The sequence below is a fragment of the Lutra lutra genome, chromosome 6, assembly GCF_902655055.1.
Source record: "Lutra lutra chromosome 6, mLutLut1.2, whole genome shotgun sequence".
Classification (NCBI taxonomy): domain Eukaryota; kingdom Metazoa; phylum Chordata; class Mammalia; order Carnivora; family Mustelidae; genus Lutra; species Lutra lutra.
The window spans coordinates 152,138,889-152,163,584 of record NC_062283.1 but is presented as its reverse complement, the minus strand read 5'-3'; the positions used below and the strand labels follow the sequence as shown (position 1 = coordinate 152,163,584).

Sequence of the window (24,696 nt, the reverse complement as noted above, 5' to 3'; positions counted from 1 at the left end):
GGCGGGTTTGGGGAAACCCCCATGGCACTGCGCGGACCCTGAGGCTGGGACCCAGCAGACCGGCTTCTAAAATCAGGGCACTGAGCCCTCCCCAGAGAAAGTGCTGCCCCCAGGGTGTGGGAGGGTGCTGGGGCTCAGTCACCCGCAGGTTCCATAGTGGGCGTGGTCTGTCTTTTCTCACTTTCATTCCATGGGGATGTGCATCCGAAAATCTGAGAAACTGGGGTGGAAATGGATATTTGGAACACACCTTATATGTTTATATAGGAAAGGAAGGGAACTACCTGGGGAAAAAAGATAAAACTCTCAAGTATTTGAAATTAACTTTAATATGAAAAGTTGCTCTCCCTGCAGAAAACATGGTTATGGGCTGGATTGTGTCCCCCGAACTCACATGCTGGCGTCCTGGCCTTCTGTTCCTCAGCCTGAGACTGTATTTGGAGAGGGGCCTTCACCGAGCTGATGACAGTAAAATGAGGTCAGGTGGGTGGGTGACGGGTGTCCTTATAAGATAAGCAGGTCAGGACACACACACACAGAGGAGCAGAGAGGGAAAACCCAGTGAGCACACAGGGAGACCGAGGCTGTCTGCATGCCCAGAGAGAGGCCACACCTGCCCACACCTGCCCACACCTGTCCATACCTGCTCACACCTGTCCATACCTGCTCACACCTGCCCACACCTGCCCACACCTGGACCGCAGATTTCCAGGCTCCAGGACTGCAAGACAGTGAGCGTCTATGGTGCCAGCCCTGGGTCTGGGGTACCTCATCAGGGTGCCTTCCCAAACTAAGACACTAATATACGATTAGCATCTCCTCTGTAGTCATTTAGACCAGATTCTCTGTGCCTACACCCCAAGAGTTCCTGGACTTCGCACATGATGTCAGAAATCTTAAAGGGAATTGAAAATCTTATACTTTTCTGGCCTCATTTTAAAACTAGCCTATCTGTTCAGAAGCAACTAAGAACGCAGTGTGCAAGGTGACAGTTAAACACCTGCCATCTGGGTGTGTCATTTGCAGGTGACACAATGCCCAAACTTTCACCTTTTTCGAGAAGTACGAAGTATAGGAAAATCTCATTTATCTAAAAATAATTGATCAACTACTTTGTACGAGGAACCAAGAGAAAACGTCTTCTGGTCAGCACAAGCCGCTGAGATCATATTTGGACACACACGTGAGTGTGTGACAAAGATAGGCCCGTGTATACAGTTAATTTATTAACAACAGACTGACAAGTCCTGAGTCACCGCCCCTGGGAAGACAGGTCTGACCAAAGAACATAGTGGAATGGGGTTTGCAATGGGCAGAGCACAGGTCACCAGCAGGCACACGCAAGGTCCAGTCAGAGCCGGACGCTGGGAGGAGATCTGGGGAAACCAATGAAAAAAAGATACCAGAACCGTTAAAGAACCATCTGGAGCCCCTTAATAACGGACCAAAACCCACACAGTTCTGTGTCTCCTGAGGGCATTGACACGTCATCACACCAAACAGCAAGAAACAATGATGATATTGGACAAAATAAAGTCTGTATCCTACTTTAGAAACACTTTTATTCAGTACGGCTGAAATTAAATGGACTGTTGCATAAAGAAGCTTCACTTATCTGAAAATTCAAATTATACAGAAGAGCTGATTTTTAGCTGTGTCACAGCAAGCGAGTTATTTCCTGCTTAGAGACACAAACTTCTCTCCCTACATCCTCTGAGCGCATCCGGGACCCGCAAGGGGCATGCAAGTAGGCCACCAGGCTCTGAGCACTGGAGCCCACGCTTACAGCCTGGGAGGACGGCCGACCTAGATGCCCTTCATCAGCTCCCGGGTCAGATCCCTGATTCTGGAAAACCGTTCCTACTTCATGCACCAAAGACCTTCATTTTGCAAAGCCAAAATGATGTTTGAGACATACAGACTCAGAACCCTGAGATGGCACTTTGAATTTCATACAGAGATGCAGGTCAAGCTCATGAGAACGACAGAAAGTTTCAGATTTCTCAGTCAGTTTCTTTGTAACTCACGTCTTTGTAACTCACGTACCTTCTAACACATGCTTGCATTTTTGTAATGTGGGGTTTTTTTTTTTCTACTTGTGTTCATATGTTTACAAAGCACTCTCAAAGCTTGAGTTCTAGGAACTTTCTAGAAGTTGAAGACAGTTGTTAAAATCGGATTCCAGGATCAACCTCAGACTTTGGGTAAAAACCAAAGCCAGCAGCAGAGAGGGAAGGAGCCCAGCTCCCTGTGGCCCCTGATGCCCTTGGCTCCAGGGGCTGCTTCTGCTTCCGTGGACGTGGGACCAAAGCCCTTTCTGTATTGTCTCGGGGAAGCTTCCTTGTGCTTTTTAAAAGAAGGTAATTTAAACACCTTACATTCTAAACTGCACTGTGAGCCCCAATTTCACTGTGATTTGTCTGACAATAGTCACGAAGCCCTCTGTGTGCTGAGTGTTTGCCATTCGATTGCGGCTCGTGGAGCTCTGCCTACCCGACTTTCGGAGAATCGGCGACTGCAGAGAACACTTCCCCGGGGAAATAAAGCAAGCCAGCCCTTCCCCGACGGCCTGTTACCACCTCGTCTTCCTTATCCTCGGTGACAATGGACACCCGTGCTCATCCAGCCACCGTCCATCTCCCCACGCCGTTTGGGTGGAATGTTTCACTTTCTGCCTAAGATGAGGGGTGCAAGGGCTCTTACGTGATATTTTTCCATCTTGGGTTTCCCAACCCTGTGCATTTTGCTGTGATCAGGAGAGGTCGTGCTCACAAGATGCTTCACGAATATTCCTGGAAATGTCTGATTCGTAGTCCCAGGGGTCCATTTTGGAGAAGGCCAATCGCAGGGGACCCCCGGGGGCCCCAAGTACATGTCCGCAGTCCCCCAGACCTCGGGCCTGCTCCAGGCCGCTCACATGGTGAAGGACGAGGCGTTCTCGTTGTCCACGGTCTCACTGTTCTGCCTGGAGACGAAGCTTTCCGAGTGCAGCCTGGAGCAGGAGAAGCCCGGAGACTTCCGCCGCCTCCGCACACACCACAGGTCCTTCACGATCTTCAGAAAGTAGCTCCTAAACTTCTGTCCGATGAAGGCATAGAGCACGGGGTTGAGACAGCAGTGCAGGAAGGCCAGGACCTCGGTGATGTTGGTGGCGTAGCCCAGCAGCTTCTGGCCATGGCAGGAGCGGTTCATCCTGCCCAGCTGCGCGGCCGTCACCAGGAGCACCATGTTGTGGGGGATCTGACAAGCCAGGAACACCAGCACCACCGCGATGATCACGCGGATGGCCTTGTGCCGCTTGGAGTTCTGGGCCTGCACCAGGGTCCTGACGATGAGCGCGTAGCAGAAGGTCATGAACAGCAGCGGGATGGAGAAGCCAAAGAGGAGCTGCAGGCCCAGCACCAGCAGCTTCCACTTGATGGGGTCAGAGCCCTCGTGGTAGCGGGGCTCGCACACGGTGCTGTCCTGCACGTGGTACTTCTGGTTGAACACGAAGGTCCAGACGGAGATGAGCACCGACACCGCCCACACCAGCAAGCAGATGGCCCGGCGGTGCGCCAGCGTGCGGGACCGCAGCCGGAAGGACTTGGTGGCCTGCACAATGGCGACGTAGCGGTCCATGCTGACGCAGGCCAGGAGCAGCATCCCGCAGTTGAAGTTGACAGCGTAGATGCCCTTCATCAGCTTGCACGTGGCGTTGCTGAACACCCACTCGCCAGTGGCGTGGCTCACCGCCCAGAATGGGAGGGTGAGGACGAACAGGATGTCTGCGATGGCCATATTCAAGAGGTACACGTCCGTCATGGACTTGGCTTTCTTGTAAAAAGCAAAGGTGACCACCACCAAGACATTGCCCAGGAGGCCAAAGACACAGATCAGGGAGTAGGCCACGGGCACGAAGAGCCCGGAGAAGCTCCGCACATCCTGCAGGGAGCACACGAAGCTGTCACCGTCAGCTGAGTAATCCGAACTGTTACCCGACCCAAAGTAGTCCTCGCTGAAGTTGAAGCCGGCGCTGAAATTCATCACCTCCTGGAAGGTGAACGAAGGTAGAGTTAGCTGTCCTGTGACCTGTGGGGAGCCACGACGGACTGACATGACACTCCCGGCCAAAATAAAACAGACACTCACCCCACTCATCGCGGTGCTTGTTCTCGGCAGGAGGGGCGGGCGTGGATGGAAGGGGATGGACGGTCAGGCCCTCTGGCTCACCAGCGGAGATAATGGGGGGACGTGAGTCTAAGGAGGAAAGAAAGCAAGACACTCTGTGAGTGAGACAGGCATTCCCAGGGAGCCCAACAGTTACGGGCTGGCATTCTGTTTCCCTTGGACACAAAGAGTACATGACATGCTATTTTGCAGGAAAATAGTCCTTTAGAACAAGGGTGGGCAGCCTCTTTCTGCAAAGCGCCAGACAGTAAAATATTTTAGACTCTGCAGATCCTGTAGTTTCTGTCCCAACAACTAGAACCTGCCCTGGTGGCTTGAGAGTGACACGGACAACTTCACACGTGAACGGGCTTGGCCTGACTTGGCTATCATGGCTACAGTTTGTCAAACCCTGATCAATGGCATAAAGAAGGGAGATGCCAGCAAAAGTACAGATTCCGATCCGCACAGAAATCTTGGTGCAAAATGCAATTCAATGACACTTAGCAGGATTCCGGTAAACAAAATCTGCGGGACTGATTGCGTCTAGAATACTTACGATTCACAGCCCTTGCCTGTAAATAGTATAGAGTGGGATTCCATGGCTTCCACCCAGCTGGGCATGTGAGAATCCCTTGTAGAGTTTTTTCAAGTCTGAACGTGAGAGTCATTCTCAAGATACACGGAATAGGACCCCCTGGCTTGAAGGGCAGCAGCAACGTACATATATATCTCTTACATGACACAGGTATTACCTTCGTGCCCTCGAGCTAACCAGCACCAGTCTGCCGGGAAGACCCATCATCATTGTCAGAAACCAGACCGCGGCAGAAAGGTTAGAGATGGTCAGTGGGCAGGCCCCCTCGGTCCTTGGAGAATGCGCATGGGGCCGGCAAAGGGATGGCAGAGAAGGTGAGCAGGTGGAAAGGAAACGTGAGTGTTGAGTGTTTGCCCCTCCACGGTGGGGCCGATCCCACTGGTTCGAGGTGACATTCACCAACTGAGCCGCACACAGCAGTGATGTGCGGGGAATGCCCAGAGGGACGACGCACAAGAAGTCCCCGAGATGAGTCAGGACCGAGAGGGGGCCCCGGAAGGAAGGACTCGGACAGCGAGAAGGAGGAGGAGCGCGGAATGACAAGCCTCGGTGCACAGGTGGAGACTCGATCATGCTGCACCACTCGGACCTCACCTGTGTGGTCAGTGTCACTACCTGACATCTGGGGAGGAAGTCAGTATGACCCAGACCTCAGCCTGAGGACTCTCTGAACACACTTCTCATATCACTTGATTCTCGCTGTGTTGTTGACGCGATCACAGGTCAGGGGGCCCAAACCCAGTTTCCTCCCTGACGTCTGGAGCCATCACTTGGGAAGCAAGTACTTGCTGCCTCTCAGCCGTTGCTCTGGATGTGACACTAGGGGCGGGGCCAGGGGGTGGTCATCTGTGCACGTCTGCAGTGACCTACAGCTGTGCCTTCTCACTGAGGGTTTCAGGGCATGCAGAAAAACCACAGCATAAAGGCTTGGTGTGGCAAAGCCTGTAGCAGACGAACACGTCCATCTGAGTATCGATGGGACGTGTCAATCAAACCGGACTGCGAGATTTATTCTGCCAGCCATGATGGAGTCATGGAAAACAAGTATCCCCTATTGCATGAAACAAACAGAAACACCTGGAAAATACATGAAATAACAGTTTTCAGACTGTTGGGTAACTGATGTCCCAAGACTGTGGTCTCTGACCAGAAGAGAACAGGAGAAGTGAGCGTGACCTGAGCTCTGGGAAGCTCCCAGCTCCCATGAAAGCAGTTTCCAAGTGCAGAGCATGGGGACAAGCTGAACAGGGAATGGGGACCTCGCTGAGGACACAGGGATCAGAGTTCTGGGAGGTCAGGGCAATATGAGGTGCGGGAGAGGAGGGAGCTACACACAGAGAAAGGGGAGCTGCAGAGAGGTGTCGCTGAGAGGAAGCAGTTCAAGAAGAGTGTGAGAAATGAGAGAACAAGAAATCCTCAGAGCCCTCGTGGGCTAGAAAGAATTCTTTCCCACAGAAGGCGGAACAGCACCTTCTAAGTCCCAGGGGATTGGAGAGCAGCCTCAGAACAGCACTACTGGAGGAGTGACACTCCTAAAATCACCTACAGTGACTGTTACTCTGAACCTGCCACAGCAAAGCTTGAAAGAAAGTCTCAGATGACCCATCTGATTCCAGTAACATCACTACATCCCAGAGCAAAGCCCCAAATCATTTAAAGACATGCCATGAAATGCAGCCTTCAGTCATGTAAAATTCATGTCAGGCATCCAAACAAAAATTTCTAGACCACTGGAGTCTGAATGTGCATGCGTCCCCGAAATTCATATGCTGAAGCCTAATTCCCAAGGTGGGGACATTTCGAGGTGGTGCCCCCCGCTGCCACTCATGAATGGGATTTGTGTTCTTTCAAGAAGAGACAGCTTGCTTCCTCTGTCTGCTCCCCTCCTCCTGAAGACTGAACTGGGGGGTCCTCACCAGATACTGGGTCTGGGTCACCTGGATCTTGGACTTCCCAGCTTCCAGAACCGTGAGAAATAAAGGCATCCTGTTCAAGCTACCCTATCTGTGGAAATCTGCTACAGCCTCTCACACTGACCATGACACAGACATTTGAAGAAACAGGGAAACATGACCCATAATTGACACGAAGAAACAAGAATGACTGAGATAACAGAAAAAGTTGGTAATGACTATCCATTGATCTAGATGCCCTGGAGGGTAGAGGTAAGCACCCTACAATGAAGAAAGTGACAAAAAATATTAAAAAGACCCAAATAAATATTCTATAGATGAAAGACAGAACACGTAACATGGGAAAAAAGCACTGATGAGGATTAACAGATGCAAATCAATTGTCTCCAATGCCCTAGCAATACTTGGAACGTTTGGCAATTGGGACGGAAAAAAATTATAATCGCATCAAAACCATGAAGAAAATACTGACGAGGACATCTTAAATTGTTACAAGATCTCCATGCTGAAGGCTATAAAACATTGCTGAGAGAAATTAAGATCTAGGTTACAGGAGAAGTGCATCAGGTTCAGGATTAAATAATCCAATAGTGATATGTTGGTTCTCTCCAAACTGATCCACAGACACCACATGATCCAAATCAAAATGGTGTCAGGGTTTCTGGAAAAAACTGACTGGCAGATCCTGCAATGTATATATAAATCCAAGGGACTGAGAAGGGCCAAAACCATCTTGAAAAAGAATACAGAATTCTAAGATTCCTACTACCTGGTTTCAAGACACACTATGAAGCCACAGGAATCATGGCAACATGGTGTTGGAAACAGGATAGATGCGGAAATCAATGGACAGAACAGAGTCCAGAAATAGACCCACACATCCATGGCCAACGGATTCTTAACAAAGGTGCCAAGGTAATTCCAGAGGGAAAAACAGTCTTTTCAATAAATGGTGCAGGGCCAATAAGGTATTCATGCATAAGAAGTCGGTCTTTTCTTTTCCTCATGCTACAAACAACAACAAAAAACTCTAAATAAATTATAGTTCTAAATGTGAGCGCCAATCATAAAACAACCAAGGAAAACAGAAGAGAAAATCTTTGTGCCCTTGGAAATGGTAGATGTCTCATCTAAGCTGCAAAACGCATGAGCTATTAAAAAAATGAAATAGAAAATTGATAAATGGAAATTGATCAGAATTTAAGGGGCGCCTGGGTAGCTCAGTCAGTTAAGTGTTTGCCTTCGGCTCAGGTCATGATCCCAGGGTCCTGGGATTGAGCCCCATGTCAGGCTCCCTCCTTGGCAGGAAGCCTGTTTCTCTCTCTTCCTCTGCCTCTCCCCCTGCTTGTGTGCATGCAAACACACTCTCCATCAAATAAGTAAATAAAATCTTTTCAAAAATTTTTGTAATTGATCAGAATTTAAAACTTCTGTTTTTTGAAAGACACTTGAGAAAAGTAAAAATAGATCATGGAATGGGAAAAAAAAATTGTGAACTTGTAATCTGATCATGGATCATATCCAGAATATACAAAGAACTCTTACAACTAAACGTCAAGAAGGGACAGGCAAAAAATGTGAAGTGAGTTCACCAATGGAAATACATGGGTGGCAATTCCATATGAGAAAACTTGTTCAATGTGATTAGTCATTAGGGAAATGCAAATTAAAAGTGCAATGAGATACCTTTTCTCACCCACTCGATGGCTGAAAGTCAGGGGCAGACAAGACAGGAGGCAAGGATGGAGACATGGGAGATGGCCAAGCAGTCAGATGGCCATACTGAGAAGACCACAGGGTGATGTCCTATAACGCTAAACATGCACTTACCATATAAACCAACAGCTGACTCTTACGTTTTTAGCCAAGAGAAATGAAAATGAAAGACTAATACTTGAACGTTCACAGCAGGTTTCTCTATGACAGCCCTGGATTAGAAAAACAGAGGCTTCCATCAGCAGGTGGACAGATAAGCAAATTGTACCATCTCCGTATCACAGATCACTGCCCACCAAGCAAGAAGCAGAGTCCTGATGTACGCGCCAGTCGGGGGGGGGGGGCGGCGATCACAGAGGCATTTGGCTGGGTGAGGAATCCAGACATACAAGACCAGGCACAGCATTATACCATTTACGTGAAATCCTAGAAAAGGCAAAGCAAGAGTGGTGAAAGTCAGGTCCATGGGTGTCACGCCTCAGAGATGAGAAGAGACCGGCTGAAGGGGGCACAGGGACCTTTCTGTGGTGACAGAAGTGTCCCCTGTCAGGATCGTGATCTTGCTGGGCATTTGTCAAGACCACTGAATCAGATACTTCAGGCTGGTGATATTCATTGTACATAAATTAAAACCCAAGAGAGCAAATCCAGTAACTGCACAAGGGGGAACATGGCAGAGGGCCACAGAGCTGCTGGAGGGAGTGCTCGGTGGGAGCCGTGGCCGGGTGCGTGATCACAGAGGGGACAGACGGCATGCCAAGCCAAGGGGGGCCATAAGGGCGTCCCATGAGGTGGGCGGGGGTGGGGGGGGACATGACGACGTTCGGACCATGCGGAGGCTGGTGGCCATGAGGGCTGGCAACAGAGCAGCTGTGAAAGGGGGCATCCTCGTGCGCTCCAGACTCGGTGCCCAGCGGGAACCCAGCGGGAACCCCGCTTCAGAAAAATGGCTCTTTCAACCACACTCTGACCTATAATGAGTTCTGATTTTATGTTTAATTCCGCTCAACAAACGTTTATGGGCTGTCTGCGGAGGATGACACGGGGCACAAAGATGAGTCACACGTGAGCCGCAGCCCAGAGCCTCTGGCAAACCGACCATTGTAAAACCGCGCAGCCCAGTGGCCGCCCCGGGAGGCCCAGGGTCCGAGAGGCCGGCTCGTGGCCGGTGTCTGCCCGGGCGCCGGGGAGAGAGGTGCTCAGGCCGGGCTGGGGGGCACAGCGACTTGTTTGCCTGCTCCGTGTGAACCAGTCGCAGTCTGGACAGCGGCGAATCGATGCTGGTAGTGGTTAAGAATCAGCGTTCTTGAGAGAAACACCATCGTCAAGTTTAGGGGATGCCAGTCACTCGTGTGACTGGAAATAATTCAGCGTGCCCCCAACCACCACCGTCACCGCAGATTCATGCAAAATGTGCTGAGGAAACCGTGCTGGTGACATACTGGCATCCGGGCCACCACAAACCCTAAGGAAGCCCATACGTGTTTTGTGCAAGTAAATCACCTCGGGTCCTGGGTAGCAAATGTCGCCTTTTTAGAGAAACACGTTCTGAACTTCTTTGTTACAAACACTGAGATGGTAAAGTCATGAAGACATTTTTGACCTTCTCCACTGAACGGAGGGGGATATACTGTCCTGTCTACCCGGGTTGGTGGCCGCCGCCGGGGACACGTCCGTTCTCGCTGAGCCAACAAACCCACAGTCGAGAAGCTTCTGGACATGGAAGGCCTTGCCCCACCTTGTGTTTGAAGCTCGTCTCCCCCTCGTTCTCGCCCTCTCTAGCATGTCCTCGCTGTCACCAGCGCTCCTGCCAGCTCTTACTTCGAAGGCAGCAGATCACACAGAAGTGCTCCAGGGCTCAACCGATTTTAAAACCTAACTCGTCCATCGTTGAAATTCGGGTATTTCCTAAGTCACCATCTGTCCCACAGCCGGGAATACGAACACTCGTCCAGAACCAGTCGCTGTGAAGAGAATCTGTGGGACAAACTGTTCGGAATTGTCCCCAGGAGGAAGTCAAGCCTTCTGGGAAGAAACCGTGACGCCGCGCTTAGAAACGCTGCTCTGTCCCGCCTGGCTCTGCGGTGACGAGCCTTCCTGCCCGGAGCCCCGCCGCTGCCTCAGGGACCCAGGGCCACCGTCTGCCTGAGCCTCGGCCCCTCACAGGCTCTCGCCCCCTCGGGCCCCTGGGGTCTCCCGTGCAGCGCACCATGGCGTGGCACCGAGGGTGATGCGGGAAGCAGGAGGCCCAGGTCCAAGACTGAAGCCCGCGGAGTCCAGGAGATCGGACGGCGGAGGAGCTCCCAGAACTCGCCCGCCGGGGGGAGAGGGTCCGCGCCCTGGGCCGGTGCCGCAGGAGGCTGGCGGGGGTGAGGAAGGGCGCGGGGGGCCGGGGCGGGAGCGCTGAGTGCTCAGCGGGAGCCTGCAGGGCAGGGAGGCCAGGGGCACACTGCGAGTCCACGGTTACACCTGCCATCTGCCAGTCCTCGCGCCGTGCCGTGTGATGTAGGGGACGACAGCCAGTCGGGTGACCGCCCAGCAGAAGACCCTCCCTGGCACCAGGCTGGGCTCTGTCCCCAGCCTGGCGCTACCCGCCGTTTTCATGACTGTGAGTGACAGAAGCAGAGGAGGCAACTCATCAGGTCTGAAGAGGACGCGACGCCCGAGACGAGAATTATTAAACTGGACGACAGAATCCGTGTGGAAGAACTCGGACAGAATCAAACAACCGGTCACATGTCAAAGGGTGAAATTCCATGGGGAGAGTCAGAGGTTCTGTGCTTGGGTTTCAATGGTCAGTTACGCAGGTAGAAAATGAAAGTTTGGCAGCTGGAGCCACGGGAAGAGTCTCACTGGCTCGTCACTCCACCGAGAGACGGCGGGGTCTGCGCGGCATGAGCTACACGCCACTACGGAAGGTCCCGTCATCCACGTCGTACTGCCCCTCGATCGCAGGCTGCTCGCACACTCACCGACAGACACGTGCTGCTCGCACACTCACCGACAGACACGTGCTGCTCGCACACTCACCGACACACTGCTTGCACACTCACAGACGTGCTGCTTGCAAACTCACTGACAGACACAGGCTGCTCGCACACGCTCACCAATAGACACTCTGCCCCGAGAGACAGGGTCAGTGTGTGAAGTTAGCAGAAGCAGGGCCCCAGAGATCCCCACGCCTGGTCCCCAGAACCTGGGGAAACACGCCTTCCCATGCCAAACGGGACTGCGCATTTGAACCCTGCGATGGGGAGACAACCCTGGACTGCTCAGGTGGGTCCTGTGTCGCTTCGAGTCCTTAAGAGCGGGGATCTTTCCCAGCCGCGATGGGAGAGGGAAGAGAAGGGATGGAAGGATGGAAGGGCTCGTCCATCGCTGTTTTGAAGACCAAGCGGGGGGTAGGTTCTGGGAGCTGGGACCGCCCCCCACGGCCTCCGACACCCGACATGAGGAACGCGGCGCAGTCCCACAAGCACAAGGAGCTGAATTCCAGCCGCGATTCTACCAAGCGCAGAGACAGGTCCTGCTTTAGAGACTCTGGAGGGAACACTGCCCTGCCAACAGCTCCCGCAGCCTGGTCGGACCCGGCCCGGACGCGTGACCCACAGAGCTGTAAGGTACTTGTTCTGTGTGGTTGGAGTGACTTTGTGATGACAGCAGTAGAAAACTAAAACTCTGCTCCCTAAACGCATCCTGCTAAGATTAATTTGTTTGCTTTTTAGGTCAAGTCAGTGAAATTCTGAGGTTTAGGGTAAGGTAGGTGAGAGTTCCACCCACCCTGCTCCGGTCAGACTTACGCAGTGATTTTGATTGCGTGATGGGCAACAGGAGCGACGGGAATCAGGTGAGGCCCAGCGGCCAGGCGGGAAGAAGCGACCGCCCACTGCGCATGTCAGCGCTGGTCACATGGCCTGAAGACAACGACGGCTCAGGCAGAATGAAGTCATCAAGTAACCTGCAGGGTTGTCACATGAAAGAGGGTCTCGCCTTGCACTCCCACGAGCGGAGGTTACACAGACAGACCGTGGCCTAACATCAGAAGAACAGCTGGGCCTTTGAGTGAGACCGGCCCGGGCTCCCTCGGGAGATGCATCTCTGTCAAGCACGGTGAGTCTTTCCTGAAAATGAGGTGGCGAGGGCTGCACCGGACCCACTAAGTCAGCATTTCTGGCAGTAGAACTCTGGAAAGGAAGGCTTACAGCCCGCTGCATCTCCGCCTTCTAGCTGGGGCTCCAGGGACCGTGAACCCGGACCGGCCCTCCTTGGAAATACACTAATGGCGTTTGCCAAAGACAGAAACCTGGGGGTCCCCATTGAAACATCTAGATGAGCTTTTGAGCAGACTATACCTGGTACCCACATTTCTGACTACACATGAATGGGATTTGACAGACTAGGAGCTCTGTCCACGGGAGGACGGGAAGCAGACACCCAGGGAAGTCTTCTCTTTGCAGGATGGGTGGGTATCAACTGGGACCTTTGTGACATGTTTTCACACACACTTTCCACAACACCTCATGTTAACGGCTTACTGAAGCCTGTTTTTGGTGAGCCGTGGCGGACGGTTTGGGCTCCTCCGGGAATGTGCCTGGTGCTCCCCTGTGTCTTCTGCATCATTAGAAAAATGGGACGTTGGCGAGAGCCGTGGGTCTTGTGGATGTCTGCTTTGACCACTCAGCTCTTGGAGTCCACACAGTCCACATTATTCTCACCCATGTTCATGTGTGGTCAAGGGACCAGAGAGCGCTGGACTAGACCAGTCTCTGAACGTGGTTCCCAGGAAGGCTCTGGGCAGAAAGAAGGGGGAAGTGGGAGGGAGATGGCTCTGTGGTTGGTAAGTTTGGGAAATGCCACTAACTGCCCCCCCCCTTGGACACCGACACAGCAGCTTCCTAGCGGTTTCCTTGCTCCTTCAGCACCTGCTTGCACGAGCAGTAACAACCTCCCAGACACCCCCCCCCCCAGATTAGAGCCTGGAACTGACTCCTGAGTCGCTCCCTTCTCATGGGTGTGCTCAGAAATGAACTTTCATTAAAAGATACACCTTTGTGGGGCTCCCTTTCCTGTTTTAGAGGCTCATGATGATAAATTAAATCTCATGAGACCTTTGCAAAGTGTTATGTTACTTTAAGAAAAATTCAGTGTTACTTAATGAGAGTCACATTTTTAAAAAATAATGTTGAAAATGTTAACGTATATTTTATTGCAGTAAGAGAGTGACTTCCTGTAGGATTTTTGTTAGATACCACATGCAAAAGAGTCCCAGAAACTAATGGGTAATTGACTGAGTCATTCACAAATGAAACGAATGGGGTGCTGGAGGGGCTCAGTCCCTTGGGCGTGCAACTCTTGGTTTTAGCTCAGGTCATGATCTCAGGGTCATGGGGTCCAGCCCCTTGTCGGGGCTCCGCACTCAGCCCAGAGCCTGCCTGAGAGTCTCTCTCTATCTCTCTCAAATAAGTCTTTAAAAAACCAGAAATCTGATACTATGTGTCCTAAAAACCAGACCAGCCCTGGAAGCCAAGGAAAGGGTGGCAGCCCACGCGCCACAGTGGAGAAGGCAGGCAGCGGTCCACGTACCCCCAATGCAAGCGCACCCCCCCAACTTGCGCAGAGGAATCCCACCGCACCTCTGTTCTTTGAACTGAGGGCCTTGGGAGTTCCTTAGTCACCTGACCAGGGGCAGGTGGGACACATTTCAGGTTCTTAGCAGCAAGCATCATCGCTGGGACCAGCTAACTGACACACGCTCAGGCCAGTCATGCTCTGTGGGGACCAGGAGTGGGTGGCGGCAGGCAGAGGGGCCGCAAACGGGAAGTAGGAGCCCCTAGAGAAGAGACAAGGTCTGGAAAAGCAGAAGGGGCACCAGCACACCGACTTCCACTCCCGGTCCTCCGGCCAAGGTTAGAGCCTGCCCAGGAAAACTAAATCTGGGGAAAACATTAATAAGACATCAAAATATTATCAGCAAGGAAAACTGCTAAAATTTTCACTGAACAAGTTGAACAGTTAAAATTGAATGGAAGCAGATTTTAAATCTGTGTTTACTTGCACAAATAGCGATGGCCCACAGGATACAGAACAAGAACTGAACAAGCGTGCGTGTGTGCGCACACACCTGTGTGCACAAGTGTATGAGTGTAAATAGGTTGTGTGTGTGCATGCGTATGTGTGCTGTGCACGTGTGTATGTTCGCGTGTGCACGTGTTGTGTGTGCAAGTGTGTGTTGTGTGGATGCATGTTTGCACATTGGTGTGTGCACGTGTGTATATGCATGTGCATGTGTGAGAGCACCGTGGGGGTGTGCTACAACGGGGGGCATAGTCACGATTGCACAATGGACACCAGGGATCACTGCTCTACATCTCTTATCTCTTTTAACAAAACCCTTGAAGTAGACACTGTACCCATTTTTCAGATGGAAGACAGGAGGGCTGTTCGCTCTAAGCATTCTAACCCACTTTGTCTTCACGGGGTCTTCCTGAAGGACTGTAAACACTCTGGGGAGCTCAGATAATATGTATATTTTAAAACTTTTTAATTGATATCAGAATCTCCTGTCCTGCAACTGGAGCTACTCAATAAATGTACGTTTTCTCAGCTCACCTGAATCATGGGCACATAGATAAGCGACAGCCAAGCTGAAAGTCTAGGCTGGCTCCCTTCTGCTTTCAAACAAAACCAGTTAAGACAGAAGCCAGGAGGTTTTTTCTAGTGATTTGTCTATAGGTTTGTAATTTTTTTTTCTTTTGGTTTTTCTGCTTCTTCGGACGCTCATTTTATATTTTCTTTTTTGTTTGCAGAAATCATACTTTCCTCATTGTAAGAAAAGCTCCAACGCAGACCTTGCGTTTACCTCTTCCCAGTGCTGATCTCCACAATCTCTGTTTCTGTTTCTGCTACAGGGCAGTCTTTAGGAGGGATCTGGAGCAGACCCTCTCCAAGACCATCACACACTCTTCTGTGGTCATGAGACACTCACTTGCTAATCATTATGGCATTTGCAGCCATTATCAGAGTTTTTCTGAGATTCTCCTGAATCTCATAAGATTCAGGATATGATATGATATGAGATTCTCCTGAATCTCATAAAAATAAAAATTTCCACCCCATCAACTTCTCTTAAACACCTTACAAGCCTCTTCCGACTCGATCCCCAGCTGTCCAGAATGCACACCCACTACCTTCCATCGCACAGATCACATTGGGCATTGGTTTCAAAACATCTCTTAGCTTAGTTTTTCACTCTCCAAACTTTTTATGTTAAGTAAATGACTGCATCTCACTCAAGACCACTGCCCTGCGGGTATTGAACTGTCTGAAGAAGCAATGCCCAGACCGTGCCCCACGCTCTAGAGCAAGGCAATTGGGATAAATCACTCACTGTGCACTTGGAGGCAAAAAGGAGATTTTTAAAAACACAGTCCTGTTCCTAAAGCCAGAAAGACAACGTCTGCAAAACCAAGGCTGTTTATCAAGTGCAACACACTCACCAGGCCACTGTCCTGGGATTCCTGATGCCGCCCAGGCGAGGGTGTCAAAGGAAGGAAGATGCTTTTGAAAGAAGCAAGGGCTTGGCCGCGCTCACCTTAGAAATGCCGTGGCCCGACGGGCAGGGTCCCGTTACACCCGCCCGGCGATGCTTCACGTCCCCGCTGTGATTCTCTCGACAAGTCGCAATTTCTAATAGCCATTAAGAAAAAAAGAGTGGGAGACCAGAACCGGCCAAAAGCAAATTTGCTGAACTACCACTTCCTACTTAAAAGTAACGCCTATTGGCCCACATGCAGAAGGTTAACCCTGTGTGTGCTGCGGGGCACCAGCTGATCATGTGACTCCCTGGAAGGCGAGTCCCACCCGAGGGGGAGCCCAGGAGGCGGGACTCCTGGGTGGCTGTGCTCCTCGTGGTGACTTCGAGCTGCGTTTCCACTCATGGCCACAGTTTGTGCTCAAACCTTCTCCCTGCCACCCCCTACCCCCCGGGGCCTGATCATCTCCCATGATGACACTTTGGACACTTTGCAGGGTGCCTGGGAAGGTGCAGATGAGTCTGGAAATGGGTACATGTGGCTGTGGTTAGGGCAGCTCCTGGAGCCCCTGCGCCTGGATTTCCCCGAAAATCTGTGCACCCACAGATCAGTTCCTGACCCTGCGGGGATGCCCCAGTTCCTTCCTCTGTCAGATAACAGCCGAGTGCCTCTTGCCTCGGCGTGTCCTGGGAACATGAGGTCGGTCCCTGTGGAGCAGGGAGGACGGCGCTCATCCCATGTGAGCTGTTGTTGTGTGACTGGGGCATAAAGACAAGTCCCGAGAAGCTGGGCACGTGCCTTTATGAGATGGCAGGTGACAGAGCTGAGTACGCTGTCGTTAGAGGTAGCAACTCATGATTTGCTTGGGGAACTCATTTTTAGGAGTGAGTGATTTAAAAAAACAGCAAAAAAAAAAAAAGCGAACAAGGAGAAAGAGCTCTGGAAATCAGAAAGGTGTTGCTCAGCACAGAGCGCTGCTGTGACTCGAGTCTCAGGAAACACCAAAGGTTTTGTAGCAAAGGGCCCCAGAGAGCACTGCGAGCCAGAACCGGACCAGCTGGGGCTGCCAGGCCTGCGGAGCAAGCATCTCTGCCTCCTCCCCCAGCTCAGCAGGACTCCCCCTGCTCCGCTCCGGACTCACCCTGCGTGTCCTGCACGGACACTAGTCAGCCTTCACGCCTGCCTGTCGTGCCCTGAACCTCGCCTGTCCCCGCGTCCGGGTGAGCATGAAATGTGGAGCCTGGTCCCTTGTCAGCTTCTCTTGGAAACTGGCTGACCACGACAGCTGCTTTTCCTGGCAGAACGAACTGTTCCTTTTGTCCAGTTGTCCTCTGTACCCCCCCCCCCGCAAAACAGTCTGCTTGTCCTCTTTCTTCCCCTTTCTCCGTAGAAGAAAAGCCTTTTCCTCTTTGATTCTGAGCCATTCACAGGTCTTATGGCCATGGGGACCCCCACTGCCTTCTGAATAAAAGTCCCTCCACACCAAGAGGTGCTGCTCTTGGACAGAGCTTAAGATGTCCATCGACGCAGCGAGCCTGTCCCCTCTTCTGTGAGAGAGGAACACCTCCGTGTGACTTCCCTCACTCTCCCTGCCCTGCAGAGGGCTGATGGTCAGGGGAGGGAGCTCCTCCTTGCCCTTCTTCCCTCCCTTACCTCATCCCCCCCTTCACCGCCTCCCCCAACCTCCGAGGTTCTGCTTCTTGCTGTGGGTGGAAGCTGCTGGAAGGGCTGCTTTTAGCGGCCCCAAAGACCTTACAGAGGAAGACACAGGCCCCCTGGGGAATTGGGGACACATGCATCCTGTGCTCTCTACTGAGTCCCACAAACATCCCCTTTGATGGTCTCCTTGGGCGGGCAGGTGGGGAAGTGGGCCCTGTCCGGGCAATTATAGCCCTCGACTCGGTCTGCCTAAAAAAAAAAAAAAAAGAAAAAAAGACAGAAAAACAGATCTGATTTTGCTAAGAAACGCCCCCCCAAAAAACAGAAACCGGGGAAGCGGCAGGTTGAGGAAAGGGCCATCGTGCGGCCTCTCGGAGAAGCCGGGGGCGGGCCCGTCAGGGCTCTCCTGTCGCCGCCGGTGCTGGCCACGCTGGGGACTCACATCAGGCCTGGTGCTCGCGGCGATCTTTGCCCCAAAACCCCTTCGGTTCTGTCGGCAAATCCAAACCAGACACCGTCCTTAGGGAGCTCGGCGCCATTGTGTGCTCATCTCTCTAGAATCAGGCCAGCATCGAACCCCCTGAGCGCTCAGCCGAGGCGGCCGTCCTCACACTTAAACCGGCGCCGCTCACTTCTCAGCCATCAGAGCCGCGTGAGCCTCGGGCGACACCGGCCGCGGCGCGCATCCACAGGCGCCATCTCCCCGCCCGGAGCCCGGCCCGAGGGCGGAGCGCTCAGCCGGACGCCAGCCGCGGTTCGCAGATGATCGCGTGTCCGGGAGCAACCGCTTCGCAGCGTGCGGCGGTCTGGGGTGCTGCACCGGCCCGAGCTTTCCAGCGGCTCCTGGTTCTAAGCGCTGGTCCCGCCCGGGGCCGGGCCAGAGCCCTTTCGGCCGCGGACGCTCGGGAGCGCAGCGCGCAGGGGAGGCTCTGGCCCCGGGCACGCGTCCGGGAACCCGCCCCGGCTCCGGCAAGAGGGAAAAGGTTAAAAGGAAAAGCAGGTACTTGGGAAATGTGTGTAATTATGAATAAACGATTTCTTAAATTATAAACATTACAAAATCCTAAATAATGTCCATGATTTCAAGCAACAATTGTGTAAAGAAAGTTTTTCAGTCAAGTGGACTTCCTCACAGTCTGCCTTGAGCTGTTTCCTTAAGGGAAGACAAAGGATTCAATAAGCTTTACGGATCCTTTCAACAAGACGATTGACGCCCAGACCATCAGGGTCGACCCAGGGGCCTGAGGCTGCAACGTGGACGCCCCTTCGGCAGCCCCGTAGGCCCTGGGCCCCGCTGCTCTAACTCCGCTAGCCGCCGCGCAGGTGCGGAACAGAGTCACGGACACTGTTTCCAGAAACACGCCTGAGCCTTGCTCCAGCGGCCAGTGCGCGGGGTGGCTGCGACCCAGCTGACCCTGGTGCTCTGCGTACGTCTTGTGACAATGGCAGGGAGGAAGCAGCCACTTTCCGCTCTTGTATTCCTGATGCGGGTGTGCTGCTCGCAGGTGAGAGTAAGATCCAGTTTCCATCCTCTTGAATCTAGGTAGGACCTGGCGACTTGCCTGACTGGTAGGATAGAGGAGAAGTCGTGATCTGGGATTTCTGAGGCTGCACACGGGGCCTTCTGGGATGCATGCTTCTTTCTGGAACCCAGCGGAAACCACACAAGGAGAGGCTGGGTGTAGGCGGTCTGGCAGAGAGCTCCCGCTGGGACCCCTGCCACCAGCCAGGCCAGCGGGACACCAAGCAGCCCACTAGAGCCTTCGGGTGACTCTGGTACCAGCCGCCCCTGACTGAAACTGCACCAGAAGCATTCAGCTGGGCCCGATCAACCCCAGAGCCACAAGAGATAATAGTAATAATAACGACAACAACAATAATAATCATTGTTCTGAGCCACAACTACAGGTGCTTTGTCAGCAAAGAGATAACAGGAATGGTTCTCTACTTTTCCTCACGCATGCTAGACCTTCTCTGAAATCATAAAGATGCAAGAAAAATGTTTCAAAATCAAAATAAAACATACATTTTTTTAGGAATGATGGAAGGCAGGGAGGGAGGGAGAGAGGGAGGGAGAAAAAGAAAGGAAGGAAGGAGGAAGGGAAGAGAGAAAGGGAGGGAAAGGGAGAGAGGAAGGGAGCAGGCAGGCAGACAGGCAAACCACCATTCCTGAGAAAGGAAGCAGTTACAACGGGTGCTGGAAGTGCGGAGCGGGAGAGGGAGGGAGTGAGAAATCTAAAATCGTGACATTGTTGGAAAGGTAGGAGTGGGATACACCGGAAATCAGATCTCAGACTCAGCAGTGGCTTGGATCTACCCCTCTTCTTCCATATAGAATTAAGAAAATGCTACTCAGCAAATTATGTCAGCAAACTCCCCAGTTAGGATAAAAGTGCATTTTACAGGGGGAATTACCAGCTTTGCTGACATCTCAGATTTTAGAATTTACAAAGATTTCAAGCTGTATAGCCTTCGTGTTCACTGCCTGCTCTAGCTCTGGGCCTGCAGAGGTTTGACTCTACTTCCTAAATTATCTGGCCTGAAAATTGTACTCCTAAAAACCACTCCAACCTAATCTGCCTCCTATAAGTTCATATTTTTAGATAACTACCACATGCATGATACTATGTACAGATACGTGGTGCAATTTATTTCCTGACTTTAAGAAACTTACACAGCTGGAAAACAGAGAAAAATCCCTGGTGTTAGCTACACTGCCGTGTCGGCAAGGCTGAACGTGCTTCATCATTGAGAAGACGGTATTGAGAGGTGGAGCCTTCAGAGGAGGGAAGGAGTGTGTGCTTCTAGCCACTACACCGGTCTGAGCAGTCTTTGTGAAAAAGGAGGGGCTGGCGTTCAGCCAAGGAGCAGGGGGTACGGAGGCAAACAGCACCAGCACAGAAAGCGCAGACATGAACTGGAACATGAGAACAGATAGAAGGATGGGACAGCAGGGGAGCTTTGCAGGTCGTGGAGTGATGGGAAGCAAGTTCACAGAACTGACTGGAGAAGAAGTGATACCACAAGGGAGTCATGGAGGGGAGGGAGGAGTCGCTGGTGGTCCAAAGGCCAGCGGCCAGGTGCTTTGGGTTCATACCTTGACATTTCCCTTATTCTGTGTCATTAACCCTCACAACAAGGTAGTGTTGATGTTGTCAAACTGAAACTCCGAGAAATAAAGCAACTTCCTCAAATGTATACGCTTAGTAAGGTGAAGTGCTAAGGCACAAGGTCACATCCTCTGATCCCAAAGTTCACGCATGTTTGGGGGATATTGTGAAAAATTAGTAAGAAACAAGACAAAGAAGGAGTTAAAATGATCCCAATTTTTCCATCTCAACAGGACAGGCAGCTAAGAACTGGGAAGTTATTTCTAAGTTTCTAATATGTTCCTGTGGCGACATTCCAGAGACTTGTGTGAGGGGAAGGAAATCCATTTCATATCAGGCACAGAATGCGCGGGAAGGAAGGTCTGTGTAACCGGTCATTATCGACGTGACTTTAGATCCGGCTCAGTCACACGTTAGTCGTCTTTCAAGTCAGTCTCTGGGGTCTGTCTCCTCATCGAGAAGGTAAAGAGTGAAGATTTCTCAAAGATGAGCGAGTGTGCGCTGAAGAGCCGTGGAGTGCGCGCCAGCCGCGCGCTCGCCCCGCCGTTCCGCACGGGAGCTTGTAACGGAGCTCAGAGGTGTGGACAGCAGGCTGGGAGCGCGTGCTGTGCTTAGGGGCGGAAGGACAATTGACGTGAGGACAAAAGACCGGAAAGGAGTGGCCAGAGGAATTAACACACTGTTCCTGGGGCGCCTGGATGACAGTCGGTTAAGCGTCCAACTCGTGATTTCAGCTCGAGTCATGATCTCAGGGCCCTGGGATAGAGCCCTGCGCTCTCTCTCTCCCTCTCAAGTTAATAAGTAAATCTCAAAAAAAAAAAAAAAAAAATCCACAGAGTATCCTGGGGCAGGCGAGGCAGGAAGTGCCGAGAAAGGAAAGTGAGGACTGAAACCTGACGCGTGTGACCTCCCGAGGCCGCAGCACCCTTTGCCGACGACTCTCAGTGCGCGCGTCCGCGGGAGGCCGGCTGCGGGGCTTTCGCAGAGACGCTGCTGCGGGGGCGGAGGCCGCAGCCGGGCCGGTCGGCCGAGAGACTCGGAGAAAAAGCGTGAAGCCGCAGAGAGCAGCCGACGCGGGTGAAACTTTCATGACTCGGGGGTGCCTGGGGGCGCAGTCGGCGGAGCCTCGGATTCTTGGTTTCAGGTCAGGTCGTGATCTCAGGGTCGTGGGATCGAGCCCCGCAACGGGCCTAGTGCGGAGTCTGCTTGGGATTCCTCTTCCTCTGCCCCTCCCCCGCTGCTCTTCATCTCTCTCAAATAAATCTCTTAAAATGCTTCATTCTTCACCCTCGGGGTCATCAGGCAGCACCTCTGACCCTCACACAGGCCCCCCGGGACCCAGTCCTGGGTTCAGCGGCAGGGCTGGGGGCAGATACAGCCCTCTGCCCAGTCCCCCTCCCCAGCACCCAAAGCTCCAGGCCTCTGACTCAAGTTGTCTGGTGCTCCGCCCTCACACACAGCCACCGTTGCAGAGGACCCCTGAGCCCACAAGGACGGGGCTCAGCCTTTCACACCAGCACTGACCTCCTGGTCCTCCTTATGGGGCTGCCAGGCTCAGGGTGGCCGACCACGCTGGCTGGGGGGGGGGGGGGTGTGGAAATTTCAGTGCCGAGAGCAGCACAGTCCTCATCACCCAGGTCCTCGTCACCCGGGTGTCACTGAAGTCCTGGCAGCAAGGATCGGGACGGACGAGCCCTCTGGCACAGTTAGTAGGGCTGGGTGCCTCCTTCCCGAGCAGGACAGGCCTGAAAGCAGGACACTGAGAAAGGAGGAGGGAGGCTGGTTGGACCAGGGGCCGGGGGCCCGGGGCAGGGGGCTGCCCTCCACAGGACCAGCACTCGCTGGCCTCACTCTCGGGGGTACCAAACAGACACTTGGGCCAAAAGATAGGAAGAGGAGGAGTTCCAAGGAAATCAGGCTGCCCGCTCAAGGGGTCTGGGAAAGCTAGGGACGGGAAGGCGACCTAAGAAAGAGCTCCTACAGGAGCCCTACAGGTCCGGCCCCCCGCGTGAGAGTTTGAAATTGTGTTCCTGACTCTTTGTGCAAGGCGGCTGCCCAGCTCCTCAGCCATGGGGACACACGACGCCTCACGCAGGACGTTCTAGACACATTTTGTGTCCAGCACAGCCGCTGTTTCAGGGATGAGCTCACCCGAACCAACATCATCCTTATCCAACGCCGGATCTCTGGAATGGGGGCAGAGAGAGAGGTTCTAAATCGTCGAGTCGGCCTCATGACAGCAGCCGTCTCTACGACATTTTGTTCGAGGTCCTAAATTTAAAGTTCTAACTCTGACCACAATGTTCTAGACACAGAAAGTGTGAAAAATGATGAGTTTTTATAAGTAAAAGTGAGAAACTGTGACAAAACTCTGATCAGAATATAGGCTGGGAGGGAATACATTCAAATGAGAGCCCTGGCTGCCTGGGGGCTTAGAGAGAAGGACTCCGGGCTTTCCGCACATTTAACAATGAGATACATTGTTTGCATAATGAAACAATTTCTAAGAACAGGGAAATCACTATTACAGCAACTATTACACATATCACTGCTGGAAAAAAATCACACCTTCGAGATCTCTCCTGACCATCTTCCCTGCCTGAGTGTTCCTGTAATGGCAATTTCTTTGTCAGTTTCCAGAGCGGCGAATGTGCTATTTTGTTTCAAATGAGATGCAGGAAAAGCGTTGGAATGTTGGACACCGGCCCGCTCAGCACAGGAAAGCAGAGAACACGGTATTTTTGACCGAACGAGACAGTCAATAAATAGCTCTTAGAAGCTCTAAAACTAACTTCCAACGGGACTGGTCTCTCAGACTCAAAAATATCACAAAACTTGGGGTGCCTGGGTGGCTCAGTCCCTTAAGTGCCTGCCTTCAGCTCAGGTCATGGTCCCAGGGTCCTGGGAGTGAGTCCCACATGGGGCTCCCTGCTCCGAGGGGAATCTGCTTGTCCCTCTGCCTGCTGCTCCCCTCCTTATGCTCTCACTCTCTCTCTGACAAATAAATAAATAAAATCTTTTTTTAAAAAAATCACAAAACTCTGCGCTTCACCAGATTACAGAACGAGGATGACAGAAGCGCCACCTTAGCCCCTGTCCCACCAGATCGGGAGCTCAAAGGACACCATGGCCTGGCATCCGACCTCGAGAGCCACCCACTCGTCTGGAGATGCGATCGGGTGCCCCGGTGTCAGCCACAGCTTCTGAAGGGCATGGGGGAGGAGAGAGGCGAATCATTGCACCTGGGGTCACTAGGTCGGAAAAAGCTCAAACTGACAAAAAGACCAAAGAAGACTGACTTAATTTATCGTGTTTTCATTTAATGAAACACACAAAGCAGTGGGCAGTGGCTTAATGAAACATGTTTATCCCCCAGAAAGAAATCTGGGAGAGAAAACAGGGACCTCCGAGCAAATGATTCTGATGTTACATAAACCCACAATAAAGTCTCAAGGCGCCTCCCTTGAGCCTGTAAAGACAGCGGCGCCTCAGTTCCTCACAGCGCTCACCATGCATGACAGGGGAGGGCGCCCAGCACAGGGCCTGGGAACCCCCCTGATTCACTGTGCTCCCGTGACCCAGATTCAAGGCCTGCAGTGTCACTCTAAAGGGAACAGCCATGCAGATTGATACAGGCGCTACAGAAATGAGAAAGGGTAACGTCAGGAGGGACAGTCACAGGCTGCTCCCCACGACCTCCCCACAAACCCACCCCCCACACATCCACATACACACACCCCAATGCAAACACCCTGTGCACGTCACGCGCACGCCCAACACAACACGCTCCCCACGGGTGAGGCTCCTCTCTCTGCCTGTGGATCTCCGGGGCTGAAAATGCAGCTTCTGACCCGGAAAGCTGGCTGGGGCCTGGGGTCCTGCAAATACCGCGCTAGAGTGGGAAGAGTCTCGGGGCCTCAGTTAAGGGCTCAGAACCTGAGGTTCACGAATCTCACCGTCCGCTCGCCCCCTGGAACTTCAGACGCAGGGTGGGGGGGTGCACTGAGCCCACCCGGGGC

General features: G+C 52.6%; 1 protein-coding gene across 9 annotated transcripts; it reads right to left on the bottom strand.

Moving 5' to 3' along the window:
• Positions 1 to 1,536: 1,536 nt before the first annotated feature.
• Positions 1,537 to 18,150, bottom strand: CCR6 (C-C motif chemokine receptor 6). 9 transcript variants are annotated; one of them, XM_047734556.1, is made up of 4 exons: positions 18,010 to 18,150; positions 15,873 to 16,062; positions 4,132 to 4,239; positions 1,537 to 4,032 (listed from the first exon to the last, which is right to left on the bottom strand). In XM_047734556.1, exons 3-4 carry the CDS (start codon positions 4,138 to 4,140, stop codon positions 2,914 to 2,916), a joined length of 1,128 nt encoding a protein of 375 aa, XP_047590512.1. In that variant the 5' UTR covers positions 4,141 to 4,239; positions 15,873 to 16,062; positions 18,010 to 18,150; the 3' UTR covers positions 1,537 to 2,913. The 9 variants fall into 9 exon arrangements, with proteins under 9 accessions (XP_047590512.1, XP_047590513.1, XP_047590517.1 ...); XM_047734557.1 differs by lacking the exon at positions 18,010 to 18,150 and adding an exon at positions 17,050 to 17,427; XM_047734561.1 differs by lacking the exon at positions 18,010 to 18,150 and adding an exon at positions 17,050 to 17,427 and having other exon boundaries at positions 15,968 to 16,062.
• Between the last annotated feature and the right edge of the window lie 6,546 nt (positions 18,151 to 24,696).